Here is a 22,915-nt window from a genome sequence, read left to right on the forward strand (position 1 = left end):
CTCTCTCTCTCTCTCTCTCTCTCTCTCTCTCTCTCTCAGGTCTCACTAGTTGCTAAAATTGCCCAGGCTTGGCTCAAACTTGCAATCCTCTTACCTCAGGCTTCCACAGTGCCAGGATTACAGGCACACACCACCATGCTTGACCTTTAAAAATCTTTATTTTGAAAAGCGGTATTGCTATGTTGTCCAGTCTACCATCAAACTTATGATTCTCTTGCCTCAGCCTCTGGAGAAGTTGGGATTATAGGCACGTGCCATTGTACCTTGCATAACATTTTCAACATGAGTAATGATCATAAATCTTCACCAAAGAAAGGGGAGTTTGCACTGGTGAGAGCAATTCAGTCATAGATGATTTATCCATCACCCATAGGTATTACCTGCTCACTTCTGTTCTGGTGGAATTGAGAAAAAGTATCACAGGAAGAAATAATTTCATCCTTTTCAAATTGCTTCTTCACCTTGGCCAAACCACCAGGCACTGTGCACATTTTGGATTCCTCCATCATCTGGGATGATTTAAGAAAACGGAAAGTTAATCTTTGCATCGCCAAGAATGGGATTGTCATGTTATTTTTGTGATTGTTGATAATTACTGATAAGGCATATTTCAAATATATTTGTTTGCACAAGTATTTCAGTAGCTTTTACTGAACTCCTTAATAAAAGTACTTTCTCCAAGCTGCAGTCAGAAGAATTTTCAAAATATTGACTTACTTCTCATCTCAAATAAATTTTGATGTCTGGAGATTAGACCTATTAAAATAAATTTCTCTACTAATATATTAGTGGAGTAGTGCATATTAGAATAATAGATTCAATTTTTACCAACAACTAATTGTTGTCAAAATATAAAACATTTCATAAGCAAAACATTAAGAATAATTATTGAAGTCTTTTTGACTGCAAAACTTATTTTAATTATTAAAGATGAACAAAATAAAGTGTCTCTGAACATGACTTATGTAAGAATATTAATATCAATAGTAATAACAACAGTTGTTCAAGGCATAGGGATGGATGATTTTATATATATATATATGCATCTATATATGTGTGTATATATATACACACACATATATACATATATGTATATATATGTAATGTTCTGTTAGTTAATGCCTTCCTCTATTCCATGAGAAATGGATACCATTTATCCAAAAGATAAAGTAAAGAAATGGAGGGTTGGGGCAAGTAAAATAGTTGTTAAGTTGTCATAGCTGTAACATGAAAACATTGGCATGAAAGTTTGAATCACATTTGTTTGTCTTAATCACTATCCTCAAAGAATAGCATAGGAACACTGCACCATCACTCCAGGACCGGCTCCTCCAAGGTTCCTTCTGAGTGCTCACTGGAAGGGCCGAATCAGGGCTTTAACATTAGGAAAGTCTAGTCTCTCCTTGTCATTTTACAGATGAAAAAAGTGATGCCATTACATATCTCCAGAAGCAATTTCCAGAACAAGGAAGGGTCCTGTCTAGATCTTGTACCCTTGCAGGCAGTGCAGGACTTGCTGAGGACTTTGCTTTTGATGAATCAGTGCACCCGAGAGCCCAGAAGGCACTCAAGCCCAGATGGGATGACAGCTCTCGAGCACATGGAACCCACACCAAGCTTTTCTCCAGGAAGCTTCCAAGTCTGCTTGCAGCTGGAAGGAGACACAGCACTCTTCAAAGCACAGCAGGTCTCCTGAGGTCTGGTGCAGTCCTGACATAACCCTGGACGCTTTAAGGCCTTGAAATTGGAGGCCTGGGAGCTGAGGCTCCCAAATCATGGGCTGTGGACACCTGGGTTCTGGAATAGGCAGTTTCTCAAACAGACTCTAAAAATACAGCATTTATTTTAGGATTTGATTCCCCTACTCCAGAATTTTGGAGACTGAACTGCTACGCAGGATTATCTGAACCTAGTGAATATTCCGGTGGCTGAATTCCTGAGTTAACCTTTCCTCATTTCCATGCACTATCAGATATTTCAGAAAATGCTCCATGGAAAGAAGAGATATGATTGTATATTTCTATATACTAGATATGTATTTTATCAAATTCTACAACATACTTTAAATTCTAATCAATTACTGCAACTTGATACAAGAAAAGGTCATAAGAAAGTATGATATCTCTTTTGAAATTTAAGAAAGAGTAAAGAAATGGAAGGGTTAATTAAGATCATAATATTTGTTTTATCTCATCTACCCTTAATGTACGTAAGAGTCTCTCTGAATAGATGATATGCATATTAATATAAAAGTATTAAGTTACAGGAATTTAGGTACTTATTGTTAAGAAGAACCTTACAGTTTCAAACAACTATCAACAGTGTAAAAATCATTTGCAAATCAATCTGATAAGCCTCAGTAATTATGTAAAGAACTGGATACTCTCCCAATAAGTGTATTATCACAAAAATATCAGTTAGCACCTTGGACAGGCTACCTCCCTTCTATTACATGAATTAAAACCCAGATATACCATTCCTCTCCTTTAGCCTTGCATTTAGGAGTTGGACCACATTACACAAGAAAAAGTGTGTGCAATTGATTATTATTCCCAGTAGCATTCACTGTGCTTTTCTTGCCCCTGGTATTACCAGGTACAACAGCAGCCCATCCACCCAACTGAGAGAAAGGTTCTGAGATGTCAATGGTGGTCCTAAGGTGTCCTTGGGCTCAGCTTGTGGAGCAAGGTCTACACAGGGGAGAACATAGGGCTTGCTCAAGGGGCAGCCAGTAGCCATGGCTGGAGTGTCTCTGCTTTTCTCAGGTGAGGTCACTTCTGTGATTTGTGCCTTGTTAGCACTGTGTTTTAGTCACTTTTTTTGTGTCTGGGGCATAATACTGAAAAAATTTTATTCTGCTTCACATTTCAGTCCATAGTCAGCTGCCTCCATGGTAGTATGGCATGTCAGAGGGGAATGGGAAAGGGGCAGCTGCTTATTTGGTAGGTCCAGGAAGCAGAAAACAAAGCAAGGAGCTGGGGAGGGAGATGAACCCTACTCTTCACTGACCACCTTTTTTAACAAGCCCCTCACCTGTTAATAGCTAATCAGCTACACATCCCTCATTGTCCAATCACATTCCAAAAGGCTCACCTCTGAGCACATGAGGCTTTGTGGGAATATCTAGATATAAACCTTAACATTCTGCTCCTGGCACCTAAAAGGCTCATGCACATCTCTTTATGCAAAGTGCATTTACTCCATCTGTAAGAGTCATCAAAGTTTTAACAGTCCCAGCATTGCTGAAAACTACAAGTTCAAAATTTCCTCTGAGAGTTAAGGGACACTCTTAGCTGTGAGCTCCTGTAAATATCAAAAAGGAGTTAAACACTGCCAACACACAATGACACCATGTAAAGTTTCCTGTTCCAAAATGGAGAAACAGTGGGATAGAAAGCAATATGAATAAAGCAAGACAGAATCCCAGCAGGGTAAACAATAGCTCCATGTCCAGCACCTGGGCAAAATGTGGTGAGATGGAATTCCAAACGGCTTGGGTGGCACCACACCTACAACATCATTGATGATTTTAGCTCTCATGGGCTCTCTTTTAGGCTGGCTTTGTTCATTGCTTTTGACCTCCCTCAGACATTCCATGCTGGTGGTGTAGCATTTCCTGGAGTCTCTATTGCACTTTTGGCTTCACTCTCACAGCTTCACACACTGTCCTCTCGGGACACAGTGCTGTCATCCTAGGTCTTTCTCTGAAATTGGGGTAAAAAACCTCCTTGACTCCACAACTCTTTCACTGTACATGCCTGTAAAACCAGCACCACATGGATGATGCCAGCATCTGGGACCAGCTCAAGTAGTAGCTGTACTCCCTTGTATCATGGTTGGAGAACCTTCCAAGCAGCTGGATGACTGAGCACTGTGAATTGAATTCAGGGAAATCAATTCCCAGGGTAGGTGTTCTTGAGGAGTGTGTCCTGGGTCTTTTTTCTCAAGGCAAAGTCTTTCAGTTTTGCAATTTCAAGCCCTTAAAAAGGTGAGGGCTTGCTGATTCCTGATATGACCTTTAACCATTTTTCCTATTGTCCTGACTGAAAATACTCTGCTTATTCTTAATGCTCCCCTTTCCAGAAATCAAGCTATTATCTGAACTATCTTTGTGGGCTCTTTCTTTCTGCCCAAACTGAAAACTTTTAAAATAAGCCATTTCCTTTTAATTTTTAGGATAAATGTGACTAAAGGCACCTGACTGTATGCATACCACAGCCCAAATGTTGGGCGGCCTTGAAATTTCCTCCATCATATTAATTAGTCCACTGGTCTTATTCTCAGTTTCCTGTACTAGTTTGAGGACATGAAAAAAAGTAGACAAGTTTTCTGTCAGGGTATAATACACATGGCCTGGAGTCAATCTGTTAATGGAATCCTTGTTTTCATTTGAATCCTCTTGAACCTGGTTTTCACCATCTACATTTCTACCAGCACTCTGGCCTTGTGAGTTCCAACCAGAATCTCCCTTTAAGCTCAGCTTATAGCATTTTACAGCTGCTTCTACAGATGGCATCTCTAAAACATTCTAAACTCCTGAGAACCACTTCCCAAAGCTTTTGAACTATATGGTCAGGTAGCATCACAGCAATGGCTCCACTTCTTCACTACCAAAACCTGTAACAGAGTTCCCTAGGGGAATAAATTTAATATGAAGTATATACGATTATATAAAGGATTTACAAAGTAAGCTTGCAATGACTGCCTATGAAATCAGGAGATCAAGGGTGAAAGAATACAAAATGGCTGTCTGTATGCTGGACAGCTGGAGAATCCAGTCAAAGGTCACAGGCTTGGAGCTAACTGGAGAGACTGGTGGTGACTCCATGTTGGAAAGCTGAAGGTCTCTCCTGGAAGCCTGAAGGAAGTGGAGATGGGTATCCAAGGAAATAGTGAAGACTGGAACTTCTTCTTCCCTCTCTTTTTATTCCATCCAAGCTACAAGTGTATTAATTGGTGCCATCCATATCTAGAGGGGGTCTTCCCTCCTGTTTGGAGCCTACCTGTGAGTCATCCACAGACACACACAGAGCTTTACTAATCTGCTAGACTATTCTCACTCAAGTCAAGTTGAGATATCACAATTAACAATCACACACCGTACTCTAAATATCCCAACTAACTTACATTATTATTAATAACCACATAACTGGGACTGCTTTGTGTCAACCCTTTTTATGTTTACCTTATTCTGTTTCTTATTCTTTGGTTTTGAAATAAGATTTGAGTTCAAATGGATATGTCAATAATATCAAGTTAATTGAAATACCTAACACTCAAACTTAGGTAAATATATTGCACAGATATCAACTTTGCTTACAAAGAGCTACCCTTGGCCTAATGGAAATAACATAACTTTGTAAGTTGGACAGATAGTGATTCTAACCAAGTCCTGAGAAAACTTTGGGCTAGAGTTTCTGAACCTCCTTTTAATAAGCTGAACATAACAATATATCTTACACAGATTTATTGTGAGTGTTAAAAAGATAAAGGAAATAAAATAAAGCAGCACAGAATCTGACATTTTAATTCATTGCTTAACAATATTTCTTTCCCTCTCCAGCCAAGTGCTATTTGGTTGGATATGAGATAAGGAGAGATTGAGACCCTTGCTAGCTATCAAAGCATGATTAAAATATCTTAAATTCACTTTAAGTTTATACCCATGAGTTCCAGATTTTATACTTAAAATGATTGGGACAGAGATCTAGCTACAAGTAGTTTTGATATTTTTTGTGTGGGGGGATTGAACAAACATTTTATGAAATTAAACAAGGTAATTGCATGACTAAACAGGTAATTATTTTTTCTTATTGTATATATTCAGCAGGATTCCTGTGGGATGATAGATATACTGTTCTTTATAACAATATTTGGTTAAAGTCAAACCAAGTTAGATACTTTTGAGGCAAAAATGCTGTCTTGTATGAGAGGCAGAAACTGAATTCAGTTAAAAGATTACTGATGTTAAAAATCAGGAACTTGGGGCTGGGGATTTAGCTCAGCGGCAAAAGTGCCTGCCTGGCAAGTGCAAGGTCATGAGTTCGGTTCCTGGTACCGGAGAAAAACAAAAAAAAAAAACAAAAAACAAACAAACAAACAAAAAAATCAGGAACTTATCTTGACTTATTGTATAATCTCCTAAAAGTAATGTTAAGGCCGATTTTTGGTCTGATACATGGGAAGAAAATAAAAGGAAAATAAAAAGTTTATGAAATCCTTATGTATAGATGATTTTCAGATTAGCATTGATTTTAAAATTTCATATTAAACAATTTACCTATTTGCCTATTTTAAGCCTTTTCTGTTTAGTACAGACTATGCCAATGCCAATTTGTTGTATAGAATTCTATGTGGGAACCTGGAAGGATCAAAATCTTCCTAAATGAAAGATGGATTACTAAACAGTCTTTAACCAGGACAATCAAATAAGCTGTTTTCCCCAAAATTATTTCTCCAGTTTAGAATTTGCAATAAAGTTCCTGAACGATCCAGCAGGGGGTGCTCTCTAAGAAGACTGACAGGAGGCCTTGTGAGTCTATTTGTTTTTCAAGCTACTTATGTCACTTCTGTACATTCATTCCAAATTAATGGTGTGTCTACAATGTATTTTAATGACTATGTAAAAACTTAAATGTCATCTAGAACTGCAGTATAGTTAATGAGTGTGGCACAGTCAACATTGTCCCTAAATAATTTGTAAAGAATAATGTTGAGTAACTATTTCAAAATACTGTGTCTTGGGCTCATTTCTCTCTCTCTCTCTCTCTCTCTCTCACACACACACACACACACACACACGCACACACACAAACACACAAACACAACATAGCTAATTTAGAGAATATAATTATAAAAGAATATTCTTATATGCCATTAAGCTGAAGGGCAGAGAATATAGAAGACAGAAAATTCTGTTGAATGTGAATTTATTACTTATTGGCTCTAAAAATTGGTGGTTTTACTGAATTCTGAAGTTTCCTATACTCATAATTGGTTTAGCAGAGTGCCTACATAGCTAATCTCTCTCATTTCTATGTTGATTAAACCTCTCTTAATGGATTTAGTGCATACAGAGGAAACCAAAGAAATTATACTGCCAGAGAATTTTAAATGAAGCATACATGAGACCAAGAAGGGCAGCATGCAAACTCACATTATTAAAATTTGAAATTAATTCCCAGTCTTCCTGTAGAGAATAGTTATAGGTTAAGTGATAATGATGACAATAATAACACATTTATTCAGTGCCTTATGGCTTACTTATAAATTGTCTCCTTGATATCTCATCAAGACTCAATGTGGTAGGCGATATGCTCCTTTTCTGAGTTAATGAACCTGAAGTGTAGAGAAAGGTTAGGATAGGAAGTAGTTCAAGTTCATATGACCAATGCGTAGTACGGTCGATGGTTAAATTCAGAGGTATGAATTTGATACACGATACTTTTGCCCTCTTTTGACTTTATCCCTCTGCCTAGTATTATGCTTGCCTTGCAAAAGTGAGGCGAGTCTTTGCACAAGCAGACGGTGGCTAAACAAAAGCATCAGCTTACGTTAGCTGAGAAGCTATGGCAGTCGCCCCTGGAAACAGCTGCCTGGTATCTCGCCATCCGCTCCTTCAGGGAGGCCACTTCCTGAAGATCTGAGTCACCCCCACTCCCAGCGGCACTGTCTTCTGGCTTAGTAGGGTCAATAGTCACTGAAAAAAAAAAACAAAAAACGGAGCATACTCAGCTGTGTGTCAGGCTTGAAAAGTAAATAGGATCACCTTATAAACAGGGAAGACGTTTAAAATATCTAGTATCAAAAAGCAGACACAACGTATCACGTTAGTTTTAACCTTTTAGAGTCACCCTCTTTCCTGCAAACTTTCGAGCAAAGCTACAAGATGACTGTGGGAGCAACTGTTTATGTAAACATAAAAATCTCCCGCCCTCCTACTCTTGCAATTATTATGATGGGAAATAGCTATTTATTAATAGATATGTGATGTGAAGAATAAATATTCCTCAAGAATTGTATGTTATAGCTATGATAATATTCAAAGTATTATCTAATTTACTTCTCTAGCAACCTTGTGAGGTAGGTGCTATTAGTCTCTCAAATTTATTTAGAAGAAAACAGAACTTCTTAGCAGTCACGGGGACTGCACATTTCCCAAGTGGCAGATTTGAATCTGCTTAGGCTAAATCTTTAGCAAGTCTAAAAATCATTCTTTAAGTCTCTTCTGAAACCCCAACTCTAAAGTTAATAGATTTAGCTAAAATATGTGAGACCTGTGATAATTATAGGCCGTGGACTATTTATTTTTTTATTTTTATTTTTTTTCCGGAACCGGAAATCGAACTCACGACTTGCACTTGCCAGGCAGGCACTGTGCCACTGAGCTAAATCCCCAGCCCTTTCTTTTCATTTACAGAGGTACATGTTACATAAGAGAAAAGTCACAGCATTATTAAAATGAGCTTTGCCATCACTCATTGCAGACAGTCTGATATTTTCCCATTTAAACCATCTACCTGGCAAAAATATAAGGAAGTAGCAGTTATGCAACTGGAAAAATAGCAAAAGTCTCTCTAATCACAGAATAATAGTTGATAGAAAGATGTTAGAGATTGGTGAGTCTAACTCAATAGAATTCAGTCCTTTTAGGCATAAGGAAACATATGCTTAAATATTTCCTGATGTGAAAAATCTAGGCATATGCTTAGAGAATATAATTATAATGACCCTCATGGTTACATGATTCTACATGGTTATTTAGCATATACATGCCAGGGCTGGTTTCAAAGCTAGATTTTCTTGTTTAAATTAGAGCTCTTTGCTATGTTATCACTGTGCTTGATGGTTTACTATTCACTTTAGGTGATTTGTATTCCAAAATAATTTAAAAACTCTTTCTTGGACCAATCAGCGAAGGCATAGATTTGTACGTGTGTGTGTGTGTGTGTGTGTGTGTGTGTGTATATGTGAGTGTTCATGTACTGTATTCTCACTGGTCCATGCACCTCCCACCTTTCACTGGTATGAACAATAATATCTGGGACTCATGGGGTAGGGCTTTTCAATATGCTTTTATCACTTAGGTTGGTTTGATATAATTACTGAGAACCAACGTCCAAAAACCAGGTATTAGAAAGTTAGACCACTCCTGTTTCTCCTCCACCCTCTGCCTCCACACTGAGCATCTCAGAGGATAGTGACCTTCAAGGTGCAGATACGCAATGACAGTTGAGAACAACTTCTGTGGCTCAGAAAAAAATAAAAGGTATTTGCATTTTGTTTCATAGAGATTTTTTGCTCAAATAGTCATTGTATGTGTTTTAATTAAAGTTGTCAATATAGTTTATTTCACATGTTATAAAAAATGCAAAATATAAAGGAATAAGAAGTATTTTGTGAAAACTATGATTGTACAACACTGATAAATTCTCAGCAACAAATATTAGCTAACTTTGAAATTCACCTTTTATCCACACTTTCTATCCATGCAAAAGTTCACTATACCAATTAATCCTGATAAAAAGAGTCCCACAAATCACCAAGAGGTTTCCACATGCTAAAGAAAAGACATGTCTATATGTCCTTGTGGATTATCTATCTACCCAGATAAAGTTATGTTCAACTGTACTGTTCTTACTTTATCATGAATGAACTCTACATAGTTTTAACTGAATATGCCTCTTAAAGGTTTTTTCTACATTAATATACAAATTTTACTTTGTATACTATTTAGAAGTGTTGTTTTTTTATTTATCTTCATAGAAACTCAGGATGTTTATTTTTGCTACAATTTACACATAGTATTTATTTTTCAAGTATTAAATTCTTATTATATTTCAAGGCACTAGTAATACCAGATTATGGCTCAAGAAATCAATGGCTTCGGTATTAAAATATTTGGAATCTATCACTCAGGCCTTTTAGTCTGATGATGAAAAAGTTCTCAACATTTTAATATGTCCTCCCCCACATTTTATTTTTATGTTTGTTTTTCCCTCATCAGTAATTCCAGGCTCATATACGGTCATCCATTAAAACCACCTGAACTGAGGAGCTGTATCCATATTGTTTTCTAACCTTCTAAGGAAGTATCTGTTTCTTCATGGACAAAACAAGGTGAAGATTCCTGCTTCATTTATTCTACTGGAGTTCACTCATGCACCTGTAACTGATAGCCCTTCCCTGAGGGATTCTGGGGAAGAAGAGAGAAACATGAGCAATCCAACCTCATAATGCCCTATTTCAAAAGAGTTGGGTGGATTTGAGTTTGAAGAGAAGTATCTAATGAGTTTAGGACTTTTTTTAAAAGAGGAGATAGGAAAACAAATGAGGATGCTTGCTGTCACAGCAAGTCTATGGTAAAGTATGGGCTGGTGAAAGCAATCAGTATGCAAACAGAAGATGAGAGGAAGAAGCTAAAAGGCTGAAGTGTTCTGTGGAAAGGAGAAGAGGAAAAATAAATTTTGTAAGTGATTATTTGGTTTGAAAGCATTGTAGATATTGCTATCATAAAATGATGTTGTTAGAAGTTTCCTGTCTCTTGAGTTTATGAGTAATTCACTGTATATATAAGTAAACAAAAATCCAAAGAAATTCAGTACAGTCTACTAAATCTCCAGAGTGAACAGCTTGGCTGTGTGTCATGGTTTATACCTAGATGTCCCCCCAAAGACTCGTGTACTCATAAATGGGGTTTGTGGGAGGTGATTGGATCATGATTGTGATACTCATCAGCGGATTAGTTCACTGATGTGTTTATAGCTAAATAATTGGGAGGTGAAGCCTGGTTAGAGGAGGTTGATGACTGGGGGCCTGGCTTGGATGTGTCTTTCTCTTCCTCCTCCTCTCTTGATCCCTCTGTTTGCTTCCTGCTGCTGTGCTATCGGCTCTCTCTTCTCTGCCATGCCTCCTGCCTTGAAGCCAGCCAACTATGGCGTGAAACTTCTACAAACTATGAGCCCAGATAAAATTCTCCTCCTCACAGTTGTGGTTGTCCAGTTGGTATTTTGCTTTACTCTTTAGAAAGTCACTCAGACACTCTCTAGAATCCATCACACACTAAGTATAGAATGCTTTTGTGTTTTTTATAAACATAATTGATAGGCCATTAAAAATATTCTTTGTGAGATAAAATACATACCATGAAGTAGAAGTAACATATAGACAAGATATTTAAAAGAAAATAAAATAATAAAAATTACAATCTGTTATCATGATCATAGTTAGATACCAAAGATAGGTATTTCTTTTATAAGGATTCTGCAATTCTTATAGAAAAGAGTTATGTTAAAATTTTTAAAATTAAAAATACTTGTATAGGGCTGGGGATTTAGCTCAGGGGGACAGAGCACGCCTGGCAAGCGCGAGGTCGTGAGTCCTATTCCCAGTACCAGAAAAAACAAACAAACAAACAAACAAACAAACAACAATACCTATATAATATGAATAGATTCAACTTATTATTTCCACTATCACTGTTGCTTTTTCTTCCTAGTAGTAGTAATATTTCAGTAGAAAGAATTAAATCAAGGCATGCTAAACTATATCCTAACCCTTTCTATTTTTGTTTTGTTTTGTTTAAAATTTGAGACAGTTGCACTAAGCTGTCCAGCCGGCCTTGAACCTTCTATCCCCCTGCTTCCTTCTCCTGAGATCCTGGAATCACAGATGTGTGCCACCACACCACACCTGGCTCATGATTATTTTCTTAAATCACAAAACACCGTGTAACTAAAATTCTATTTCCTAACCCTCAAACATGATTTTTTATACCATTTCTTAAAAAAATTCAATCAATCAATCAATCAATCAAATTTTCCCGTGGTACAGAAATTCATTATGGCTTCCTGAATTTTACTTCCTGTGGAGAGTTTATGTTTAAAGCATGTTTAAAAAGCACAGTGGTATAATATAAGCAGAATTATCTTCCTTTTTTGAAAAATTATTCACATAGCAGTCACAGAAGTACTGCATAGTCACCCTTTTGTGTTTCTTTGGAGGTGATAAAATAATAGCTCTTAGATGTCCTAGATGTCCCCCCAAAGACTCGTGTACTCATAAATGGGGTTTATGGGAGGTGATTGGATCATGATTGTGATACTCATCAGCGGATTAGTTCCGCTGATGGGGGGACATCTGTCAGAGACAAGATAACAATGAAGACTCAGTGTAGCTAATATACTCCGGAATTTTCTAATTTCACAGCTTCTATTATTTAAAAGAGAATTGGGAACAAACACAGGCTGATATCATGAGATATTTCAGAAGGGTCATTGTTGCATTTGTTATGAACCATCCTAACTATTTCCTTCAGGAAATTTCAAATTTGGCATTCAGTGGGGTATAAAGATGATATGTTCGTACAATATTAAGAAGTGACAAGCCTATTCTTATATCTCATGAACAACTATCTAAAAATCTAAAATAAGTTATAAGTATGGCCCTAAGAGCTTTGAAGAGTAACAATTTGGTAATAAATGTCAACAGCTTGATACAGAGAGTATATTTCTCAAAAATAATATCAGAATAAGAACAATGCCATGCAGAAGATTCCTAAAGTGGCAAGAATCACAATACCGAGTACTTTGTCACTAGCTTATTTCTCAAGCCAGAAGCCAGATTTCATCTTTCATCTCGAGTCTTGACAAGCTGCTGAGTTGCCCAGGACTGTACTTTCCATCCTCCTTCCTCAGCCTCCCAGTGCGCTGTGCAAGCAGTCATGAGCCACCTCACCTGGCTCCATTTTAAAGATATATTTTTTAATATTTTCTGATTGTTGAAGATATATTCCATACTGTATCTATGGGTAAACCTATTTTGAAGGGACAGTTTAATGACAGTGTAATTGGTGTCATTGTTTGAAAGATAAATATTAAATATGAGGTGCTTTACAACTGCCTCACTCTATCATTGTTCAAAGATTTTTGGAGTGATCATATTCTCTTCTCATTTTTGCCCAATATGGAATATGCAAGAGTCTATAAAATAAAGTAGAAAATGCTTTGAACTTTTTTTTTGCTACTACGTGTTAGTGCCTGGCTCAGGAATCTAATATTAGTCATGTCCAGTTTTCTACTGGCTGAGGTGGAATCAGAAGTGAAGAGATTTACAAGACATGAGGAAAGAACTAGGGATATTAAAATATTTAGAAGAATTAAAATGCACATTGAAGATAAAAAGTGGAATAATATATGTTACAAAAAGAAAATCAAAAACATTAGCAAGAATATGCCAAAAGTGGAAAACAGAAAAATCTAAGCTACAAGCATCTCAGTGTGAGATTCAGGAAAAAAGCATATTAAATAAGTCATACTAGAAGAACTACATTGTTGAAAATGAAACTTAGGCATAGACTGAAAATATTTTGCATAACTCAGAATATAGTTAAAGATACCAATGTATTGGCAAATACTTGTCAAGGTTTCAAGTTTAAGGAAAAGAAAAATATTATAATAATACAGACACGAAGAGAGTCTGTATAAAGAAACAGCAGTGGGATGTTTTCACAGTGTTCCTTTATGACACTGAACCTTGAAGGGAGTTAGAGAACCAGCGTGGGTTACTGAAATTTTAGGATTGTGAAACCAGGATTTTTGTATGAATTTGAGTTGACAACCACGTGAAAGGCAACAAAAAGTCAAACACAGGCCATGTAGTAACAAAAACAAGCTGAAAGGAAAACAAAGCCTCAAAAAGTATAGTACTTCAATACACGGTATACACCAAAGCAAATGTTTTCTATTATCCAAGTAATCAGAGAACAAACTTCACATTGAAAGAGGAAAATACATAAGTTCAACCATATGTTACGGGCAAGGAATAAACCTAAAGTAAAATAGAATTTTAAAAGGAAATATTGAGCAAAAAATAATACTACAAATATAATGAAGGAAGGGACAGGCAAATATAAATGAAGGAAGGCTATTATGACTAGAGTTCATTCAGGCAAAGCAGCCGTAAACACAAATTATACTTAATGATATAGGGGACCATTCTATTGATATCATGGTAGTACAAAGTCATAACAGTTGTAGACCAACACATGCTGCTTATAGAGACATAAAAAGGCCATCAGGGATAAAAAAAAAAGAAAGTCATAGGTGAGTAACTTTAAGACATCTTCCATTTTTGATACATGAAATTGCAAAATTAAATGATTTGAATTATGTAATGAACAAGCTTTATTTTAACATATTTATTCATTAATCTTCATCATCTATTACTTACATAAAGCAAAAGACATATTCACTGTCCTCCAGAATTTTCAGCCTAGTTAGAGAGAGAGAGAGACAGAGACAGAGACAGAGAGACAGAGAGAGACAAAGAGACAGAGGGACCTAGACAGAGAGATGGAGAGACCTAGACAGAGAGAAAATCATAGCATGATATTTTCCTGATTTGTACCAGGTAAGATGGGCATGGCGAGAGCATAATCTATCTAGAATGTCAATAAGATGCGTGTTAAGAAAGCTTCCCGAGAAGAGGAAATTCTGCACTGAATCACGGAATTGGGTTGGTTATGCAAATGAATCCATGTAAGACAAAACGATTGAGAAATGATGACACTATAACATTACTGAGAGAAATTGTATGTGGGAAACTGGGTAATGATTTTGAGAAAAACTTTAAAAGATTCTAGCCTTACAGCATACAACAATGGAGTACCACAAGTTGGGCTAAAATTGAAATATTTTTTAAAGTGATGAAAATCTTTAGAGAATTATAAGTAGTTCATACAATGATGCTCGTTGGGTTTTCTAAATTCAAAAATTCAGCGCTGGGGATATGGCTCAGCAGCACAAGCCCCTGCTTAGCAAGCTTAAGGTCCTGAGTTTGATTCCCAGTACAAAAAAAAAAAAAACAAAACAAAACAACCTCAAAACAATAAATTCAAAAATTCAAAGTAAATAATCTTATAAAAACAAGAAAAAAAGAAAAACTGACATGGAATAATTGTAATATGTGAGCAATAGTAAATTAAAGTTAATTTTCAATTGTTAACAGTGACAATTCAGAAACATGCTAATATTTTGAGATATGGACAAAGGATCTGAAAAATGATTCACAAAAGAAAAAACTAATAGTAAATGTGTATAAAGGATAGTCTGTATGTCAGATAGTCCATTTAATGCTCTTAGTCACAATAGAGGTAGAGATTTTTTGCACTTTCTGTTTCCACTTCATAGGCAAGAAAATAGAGATGTGGATGGCTATACAACTCTGTCCAGGGTGGGTGGCTGATGTGCTTCTGAGCTGGAAGGGAAGCCACGCACTCCTGCTTCAAGGGCTGTGGCTTAACTACAATCCTGTGCTGCTTCGTAAGAAGCAGAAGTGTTCAAAGCACAGCCCCCACCCCCACCCTCCGTAACAGATGAAAGTAAGTTCAGACAAGAAAGTGATGTATTTTTCTGCTGGGACCTGATCAAATATCATATATAATAAACAAATTTTTAAAATTCCTATATGGCTAATCTAGCATATAAACTTGACTCAAGAATTTATAAAGTTTGAAAGCAATTTAAACTGATTAGCAGGAAAGAAAACCCTGAATTTAATTAATATTTTCTTTGAAATTTGCCAAAATCAATCTAGAAGTCATTATTTATTTATTTATTTTGGTACCAGGAATCGAACTCAAGACCTTGTGCTTGCTAGGCAGGTGCTATGCCACTGAGCCATATGCCCAGCCCAGGAAGCCTTTATTTAGAGTCTCCCAAGATCAAACGGAAGGCACCAGAGCTGCAGTAATCCTAGTTATCATTTGTGAGAAGGCTGGCCTGTGTGCAGGGACGCAGCAGTAGCCATGCTATTTTATTTTGGATGTGTTGTTAAGAAATAAACTGTTTCTTACTTGGAAAATGGATTTAGAATTGAGTTGGGAAAATGATAAACTAAATTCTATCAAAACTAAATATATGACCTACAACCAGATTTGGATTTGTGCACACGCCATCGTACTAATAGATGTATCATAAGCTCAGAGCAATTAGCAGGATTAAATTTTTCTACAATTCTTAATATCTGCATATCTCTCAGCTAATAAGAAAATTCATACTTTTTAAATATTCCAAATGCTGCCACCAAGTCAAATTTATAATCAACTTGAGTTTTAAACATTCTTATCCTCATTGGAATATTAAAAAAACAAGATATAGATGGAGAATGAAATGAAAGAGTCACCATAGAGCACAGTCTTGCCTTGGTTTATAGATTTAAAAACAATAAACATGGAGAAGGGGAGTGGAATAGAACAAATAGGAACACACGCCATGATAGCGTAAAAGCCATCCTGTGGCATCTTTCCAGCAAGAACAGAATCCCTTTCTTAAACTAATCTCTTTATGATCCCATTTCCTCAGCATCCAAGTACACTTGTTACATTCCCTGCAATCCATCCATTCATCTGATTATTGCGCTTTATTCATTAACAATAGCGTATATCTCATAGTGAAGAAAAGGATTAGCTTTCTTACAAACTCTTCCCTAACCACCGTTCTCCTCATTTACCAGATACAGGAAGAGATCATTCATAGGTAGCTGTCTTTCACAGAAAGAAGACAAGATGAAGCATTGCAGAAGAATTTTAGTTGTCCCACATTTTTCTTTATATCCCAATCTGCAGAGCCCATTAATTATTACTTGACAAGGTAAAGGGGTTCTGCAGATGTGATGATGGTAAGGATCTTGACATGGGAAGATTTTCCTGGATTCTCCAGGTGGGGTCAGTGCAATTATAAAGGTCCTAACAAAAGAAAGGAGGGAGGACAGGCAGAGAGTGAGCGAGGAGATGAGATGACAGAAACAGGGGAGCGGTGGGTGAAATTCTGCTGGCTTCGAAGGAGGAAGGAAGCAGTACCGGAGATCACCTGCAGGAAGCTGAAAACCCAGAGGAAACAGATATTTCCCGCATGCTTCTGGAAATAGCTTGAACTGATTTTGGTGCACTGAATCACATTTTGGACTTTGGGCCCCCAGAACCATAATATAAATTTGAGCTTATGTAACTTTTTATTATGCTAGTTTGCTACTGCACCAGTAGGAAACTAATGTAAACATTCGCCGCCCTACATACGTGAATCTGTGCAAGTCTGAAATCACTACCCTCTAGATTTTTCTTAAGGTATATTTTAGCTCCGGCTTTTCTGAATTCCACCGTTGTATATAAACCAACTACTGTATGTTAGACACATATTTGAAATTACTTGTCATGCCCTGTAGAAATGCCTATATATATCTCTATCTATCTATCTATCTATATAAATATATATACACACACATATGTCCATTTAGATTCTAATCTCCATTAGTAACAGAATTGCCATTCCTGGTGGTAATAACTTCTTGTTCTATAGAATTGTCAGCTATTTTCTGCACCTCAGGTCACAGAAAGTACTTCTGGTATTCGAACAGTTATGAACAGAATTTAATAAAAAATTTGGTAATCATTAGTATAAAAATATTGCTAGTTGGGGCATATTTGAACATTTAATCATACAAATATTAAAATTTTTTAAATTAATTGCATAGCTTTGAGAATTGGCCAGTTAAAAATCAATAATTGAATAAAATGATTTAAGTTTCATTGAAATAGTCATAAATTAGAACCATTAAATATCTGTAGATGATGCATATTTTTACAGCATAAATCTCTTATTGGCCATTTCTCTACTGCAATCATACATATCACATTCCAATAATTGTAGCCATCAGTTAATGAGTATCTATTATGTGTTAATCATTTACATGTATTATACTATTAATTCTCTTAGCAACCATATCTGGTATGTGGTTTATTCCCATTTTTCTGGTGAAGAAGTAATGATCAAAATAAAATCAAAGTTAAAAAAGTGGTAGAGCCTGCAGTTATTTCAGCATACAAGTTTATTTAATGCCACACAATCTCTTCAGGTGGACATACTTGCCCTAAAATATAACATTTTAATTCCCAAGTAAATTTTAATTAAAGTTATGAATTAAAGGCTATTTGCTTTCTAAATAGCTACACACAGATACTTTCTAAATATTTTTCAGTTCAATCTAGAGATGAATCAAAGTTTAACCATTTGTTAAACTTCCATAGCTTTAAATGGCTCCTTTTCTATATAAATGAGATTAGAATTAGAAAAAAAATTGTTTATATATATTTATATATAACTTTGTAGAGATCAGATTTGAGGAAGAGTTTGATATGAATCCAGGTGAACAGAGGAAGGGATAAACTTTACCCAAAAGAAGAAAAATGCAAAGCATGGGTTACTGATTTTATTTTCTAGTGACCTACTCTGCTCTAGAAGATGGGAGTTAGAAAGGTGCTTCCATTCAAATTTCCCCTGTTTTAGATCTGTCCCTCAGTATACACTGAGGGTATTTGACACACTCTCCTATTGGGGTTTTAGTCATATATTCATTTAACAAATATCTACCTTCCATATACTGCTGAACCATCATATTGCTCAGGGTTGGGGACAAACTGATCACCCTTATATTTAGTCATGAGCTACCCGAAAGGAGAAGAAAAGAAAAACACTAAAGATCATTCGGAAATATGGCATCTTGAGAAGTGTTGATCTGACCCTCTCTCTAAAACCAGAAATAAAACAAGTTGTATCATTTCAGTGTTCTTTTCTGGATAAAACAAGTTTCCAGATGGCCAGTCTTTCTGAGAAAGCCAGCATGTCTGAAGATGTTCCAAACGGACCCTCCTTCTTTGTGGTATCTTGAGAAACTTTGTGACAAGCACTCCATATTCCTACCATTGCCACCAACCACATTTATTGCGTAGGGATGAAAACAGATTAAAATGAATGAAGTCCAATCTGACTGAAATATCACTTGTGGCCTCAGAGGAGGTGAATTTCACTTGAAGTCTCTCTTACCCCTAGCAATAAGCAGCTCATTTTGCTTTGTCCTTCACATTGAAAAATTACACTTCTAATTTTGCTAAGTGACACTTATAGTGCATCTGTAAGTCCCTTTGTCCTCACTTCTTTCTTCTTCCACAAGCTCCTCCAGGACAGGTTTGTAAGACTATCCTGAAGAGACAGACTCATGAGGGAAAGCCATCAGCTTTGGACTCATGTGCCTGATTTCTAGTCTGCCTCTGCCACTTACTGTTCAACTTTAAGCAAGTTGCTTACCTCTTTATGCCTCCTTATTTCTTATCTGTATAATGGAAATGATAATAGGACATACAGAGATGATTACCTGTTAAGATTCAATGAAATCTTTTCTTTATATTTTAAAGAGAATAAAAAGAATAATAGCAACAAACAAAGAAAACAAAGCAAGAATATTAACAATGATACAGAGTTTTAAACCAAATGATAGGGATTAACTCTGGTTGTTATATTATTTATTGGTATCTTCAAGGAAGTTGCTTGGATTATAAGATGTAACAATGGAAGATTGATCAAACCATTAAAGGGAATAAGAACATAATAATTTAAAAGAACATTAGAGACAATACATAGTTTCACTAGACAGGATGGTAGGAATTCACTAATGGTTATTACACTGCATATTGTTGTCTTCACATAAGTTGCTCAGATTACCAGAAATAAGCATGCAAAATTGGTCAAAATGTATGAAAAAACTTTTAAGAAATAACTGTTCCTCTCAATAAACCATCAGACATCAACAGTACAGTTATGCCACTGATCTATCTATCTATCTATCTATCTATCTATCTATCTATCTATATATATATAAAGTGCCTTAGCACTTTCTTTTTCCCTCATGCCAGTTGTTCCTTCCTTTGAGAAATTTCTTTCCCTTTCATATTATCTATTGTACATTTTGGGTTTTATTTACTCTTTCATGTTCTTACACTAGGGAGACAATATGATATTTACACATATGGGTCCAATTTATTCCACTTATGAGTATGGTCTCTGGTTGCATCCATTTGCTTATAAAAGCTTCAAGTTTATCTTTTTTATAGCTGAGTAATACTCCATTGTATACAAATACCACATCTTTTATATCCATTCCTCACTTGATGGCATTTGAGTTGTTTCCAAGACTTAGGTATGACAAATTGTGCTGCTATAAACATGGGTGTACATATATCACTGTGGTATGATGTTTTTAGTTCTTCTGGAAAAATACCCAGAAGGGGAATAGCTGCGTTAAGTGGGACTTCTAATCCTAGTTTTGTGAGGAATCTCCATTTTGTGTTCTAGTGCCATTTTAAAGCTTAAATATCTGTTTCCTTAAGTTTGTTTCTTGTAAATGTCACAGTTACCTAACCCAATACCACTCCATGCTCTGTCATAAGACTGCTTGTTCCCAGTGTAAAATGTCAAACACCTTTGTACCTTTGTCACCAGCTAAGCCTAGGCTGTGTAGTATTTCTGTAGCTGCACTAAAACATATCAGCACCACTGTCCCCTAGAACCGAAACTAGATCCAGAGCTAGATCTGGAATTAGAACTGCACAACTACTCTCCCCTCCTGCCCTTCAGGATCTGCACTTGGTCATGTACTGTGTGCCCCCTGCCAGACCCCAATAAACTTGCTTGTCTCTGCATCCAGCCTCCGTGGGTGACTCAGTTAAATAAGCGTGTTTGCTGCAACAAAATAAGGAGGTTACGCTGAATATGAATATTCTTTCTATTTGAGTACTTTTTCTATTTACATTGAGTTCTGTTCTCTTCTTTCAAAACTCCCTCTTCTAGAAAATCCCCAAATTTCTTATCATTCTATATTATTTCATCTCTTACTGAGCTGCTGTCCTCTCTGCTATAAATTGTTTTCATACCCTTTTTATTTCCCACTGCACTACTTTTTAAAATTCACATTGGCTCATTCCTATTTTCTTTAGCAGGAATGGGATTGTCCATTTTCAGAGTTTTTCTTTCTGGGTGACTTACTTCCTAGGAGGCAGATGCCTGTGAAAAGAATTGCATCTTCTTTCCATTTTTCAGGTTTGACATGAAAACTTGAGAAAGAGGAAGGAAACGGACTCATCACCCCAGCCCTGGAGGTAGTCACAAGGCCAATCTATGACTCAGAGCCAATGTGCCTGTCTCTTTAAGACTGCACCACCCCAGCCTGCGGAATGCACAGAAGTGATCTTATTCAGGGGTAGAAGAAGGTCATTGGTAGATGGACAGGATCTCTCACACCTTTGTAAAATTCCACTTGAAGCTAGTTCATGTGTACAGAACTGTTTTCTTTTGTTTCAGGTGTGCTGTTCGGTCAAAAGAGAAAAGCTATGAAATACAGTGGGGCTTTTAATAATTTGCCGTCTTGAAAACAGTTTGCTAGAGTGCCAATCTTCAAGTTGTTTAAACACAGACAGTGTTAGAAAAGCTAATTATTTACTAACTGTTACTTAAATCATTTTTGTGCTGAAAGCACCCTGAAATGACCAGTGTCTAAATTTCCCAATTCATCACCTTCTTCATAACTTTCCCTTCTCCTCAGGTTAGCATGCGAAATTAATAATGACAAAGAATATTAAAAGAAAGTCTAAATCATAAAACCCTAACTTAAACCAACTTAGACGTAGATGTAGTAGCAACTTCTCTTCTACTAATCATGGTTTTTCTTTGAGTCCTAGAATGTATGTTAAATCAATTTTATCTCAGAGAAATCTGGTGTCTGAATTTGTACAAACTCTTCTCAATGATCATAAAATTTTTACTTAAAATGCTTTCTCTACGTCCACAAGCTGTGGCATACTTTGATTTTTGTTTTACTTTAAATGTAATGACTGATAGTCTTAGTCAAAGAAGGGAAACCACACAAATTTCACATTTTTTCTACTGAATCTATTTAGAAAAGTTACATAATACAGGAGAAAAGGAAAATTGTTCCAATAATGCAATGCTGTTTAATAAATAACCTATTTTTTGAAGGTAAATTCTATCTTTTAAAATAGCAATTTATGGGGCCTGGGGATTTAGCTCAGCGGCACAGTGCCTGCTTGGCAAGCCCGAGGTTGTGAGCTCGATTCCCGGTACTGCAGAAAGGCGCCCCCCCCCCCAAAAAAATAAGATAGCAATTTATTTGGAAATATTCTACACAAATCTTTGGACACACTTAAAACAATACTGCCTTTAATCATTGAATTTTGATAGAAGATAAACTACTAAGGGCAAGAAGAAATATTAAGAATTACTGTGGGGTGTTACTTGTCTTATCAAAGTTGTATGTTCTACTGTGCTCTAAAATAAAAGATAATTGGCATCTTGTTCAAATGTTTATAGTGTCAACACTGCTTTCTGATTACTGTTTTCGGTAATTGGACGAGACACTGGGTAATGCTGTACGTATTCTAAACAAGATGTTTAAAATTTAGAGCAGGATGTTTGTATATTAAAGCTATAGTAATTTTAATGTATCAAAACTTTGAGTCAGTCTTGTGCTTGGTTATAGTTACTCTCCTTCGTCACCGTGAACATGACCTAAATACCTTTTGCATACAAATATGCAGCACGTAATTTCAAAAGAAGGATATGATGTCAGAGTTCTAATGATATGCTGGTACCAGGAAGAGTCCAAAGAGTGGGCTGTAATTTAATAGTCTTCCCTGCTTAGGATACACATAGAGTGCATAGTTAGTAGGTCTCATCATTCCTTAATTCATTTACAACTTTTTTTCTTGAAAAAAATGGCATTGGTATTTGTTTCTTTCGCCCCCAGATTCAAAACCTAATCTCATAAGTGCATCACAAGTGCAGGAACTCATTTTATGCTTTTATTTAACTTGCTTCAAAAGGGGGTATAATATAAAAATCAGCCTTTAAATGTTATTCAGACTGAAATCTTTTCTTTTCCACACACATTAAGATAGGAACATCTGTGAAAAACAAAGAATTTAATTAACACTTGCAAACAAAATTGTCCTAGACCAACAGTATTTAAACTCAAGTGTAAAAGAAGGTGAGAGGAGAGAAAAGATTGCAGA

The 22,915-nt window shown here is 36.2% G+C and overlaps 1 protein-coding gene across 1 annotated transcript in view; it reads right to left on the reverse strand.

Annotated features, from left to right (window-relative positions):
• The window catches only part of Xirp2 (xin actin binding repeat containing 2), a 77,033-nt gene that overhangs the window by 43,961 nt on the left and 10,157 nt on the right, over positions 1 to 22,915 (reverse strand). The window contains exons 2-3 of the mRNA XM_013518803.1: positions 7,554 to 7,699; positions 381 to 509 (exon numbers count right to left, since the gene is read on the reverse strand). Of these exons, the coding sequence (XP_013374257.1) occupies positions 381 to 509; positions 7,554 to 7,610 (186 nt within the window). The 5' untranslated portion in view covers positions 7,611 to 7,699. The remainder of the gene's footprint in view (positions 1 to 380; positions 510 to 7,553; positions 7,700 to 22,915) is intronic.

Source organism: Chinchilla lanigera, unplaced genomic scaffold (genome assembly GCF_000276665.1).
Source record: "Chinchilla lanigera isolate Chin_1 unplaced genomic scaffold, ChiLan1.0 scaffold00048, whole genome shotgun sequence".
Lineage (NCBI taxonomy): Eukaryota > Metazoa > Chordata > Mammalia > Rodentia > Chinchillidae > Chinchilla > Chinchilla lanigera.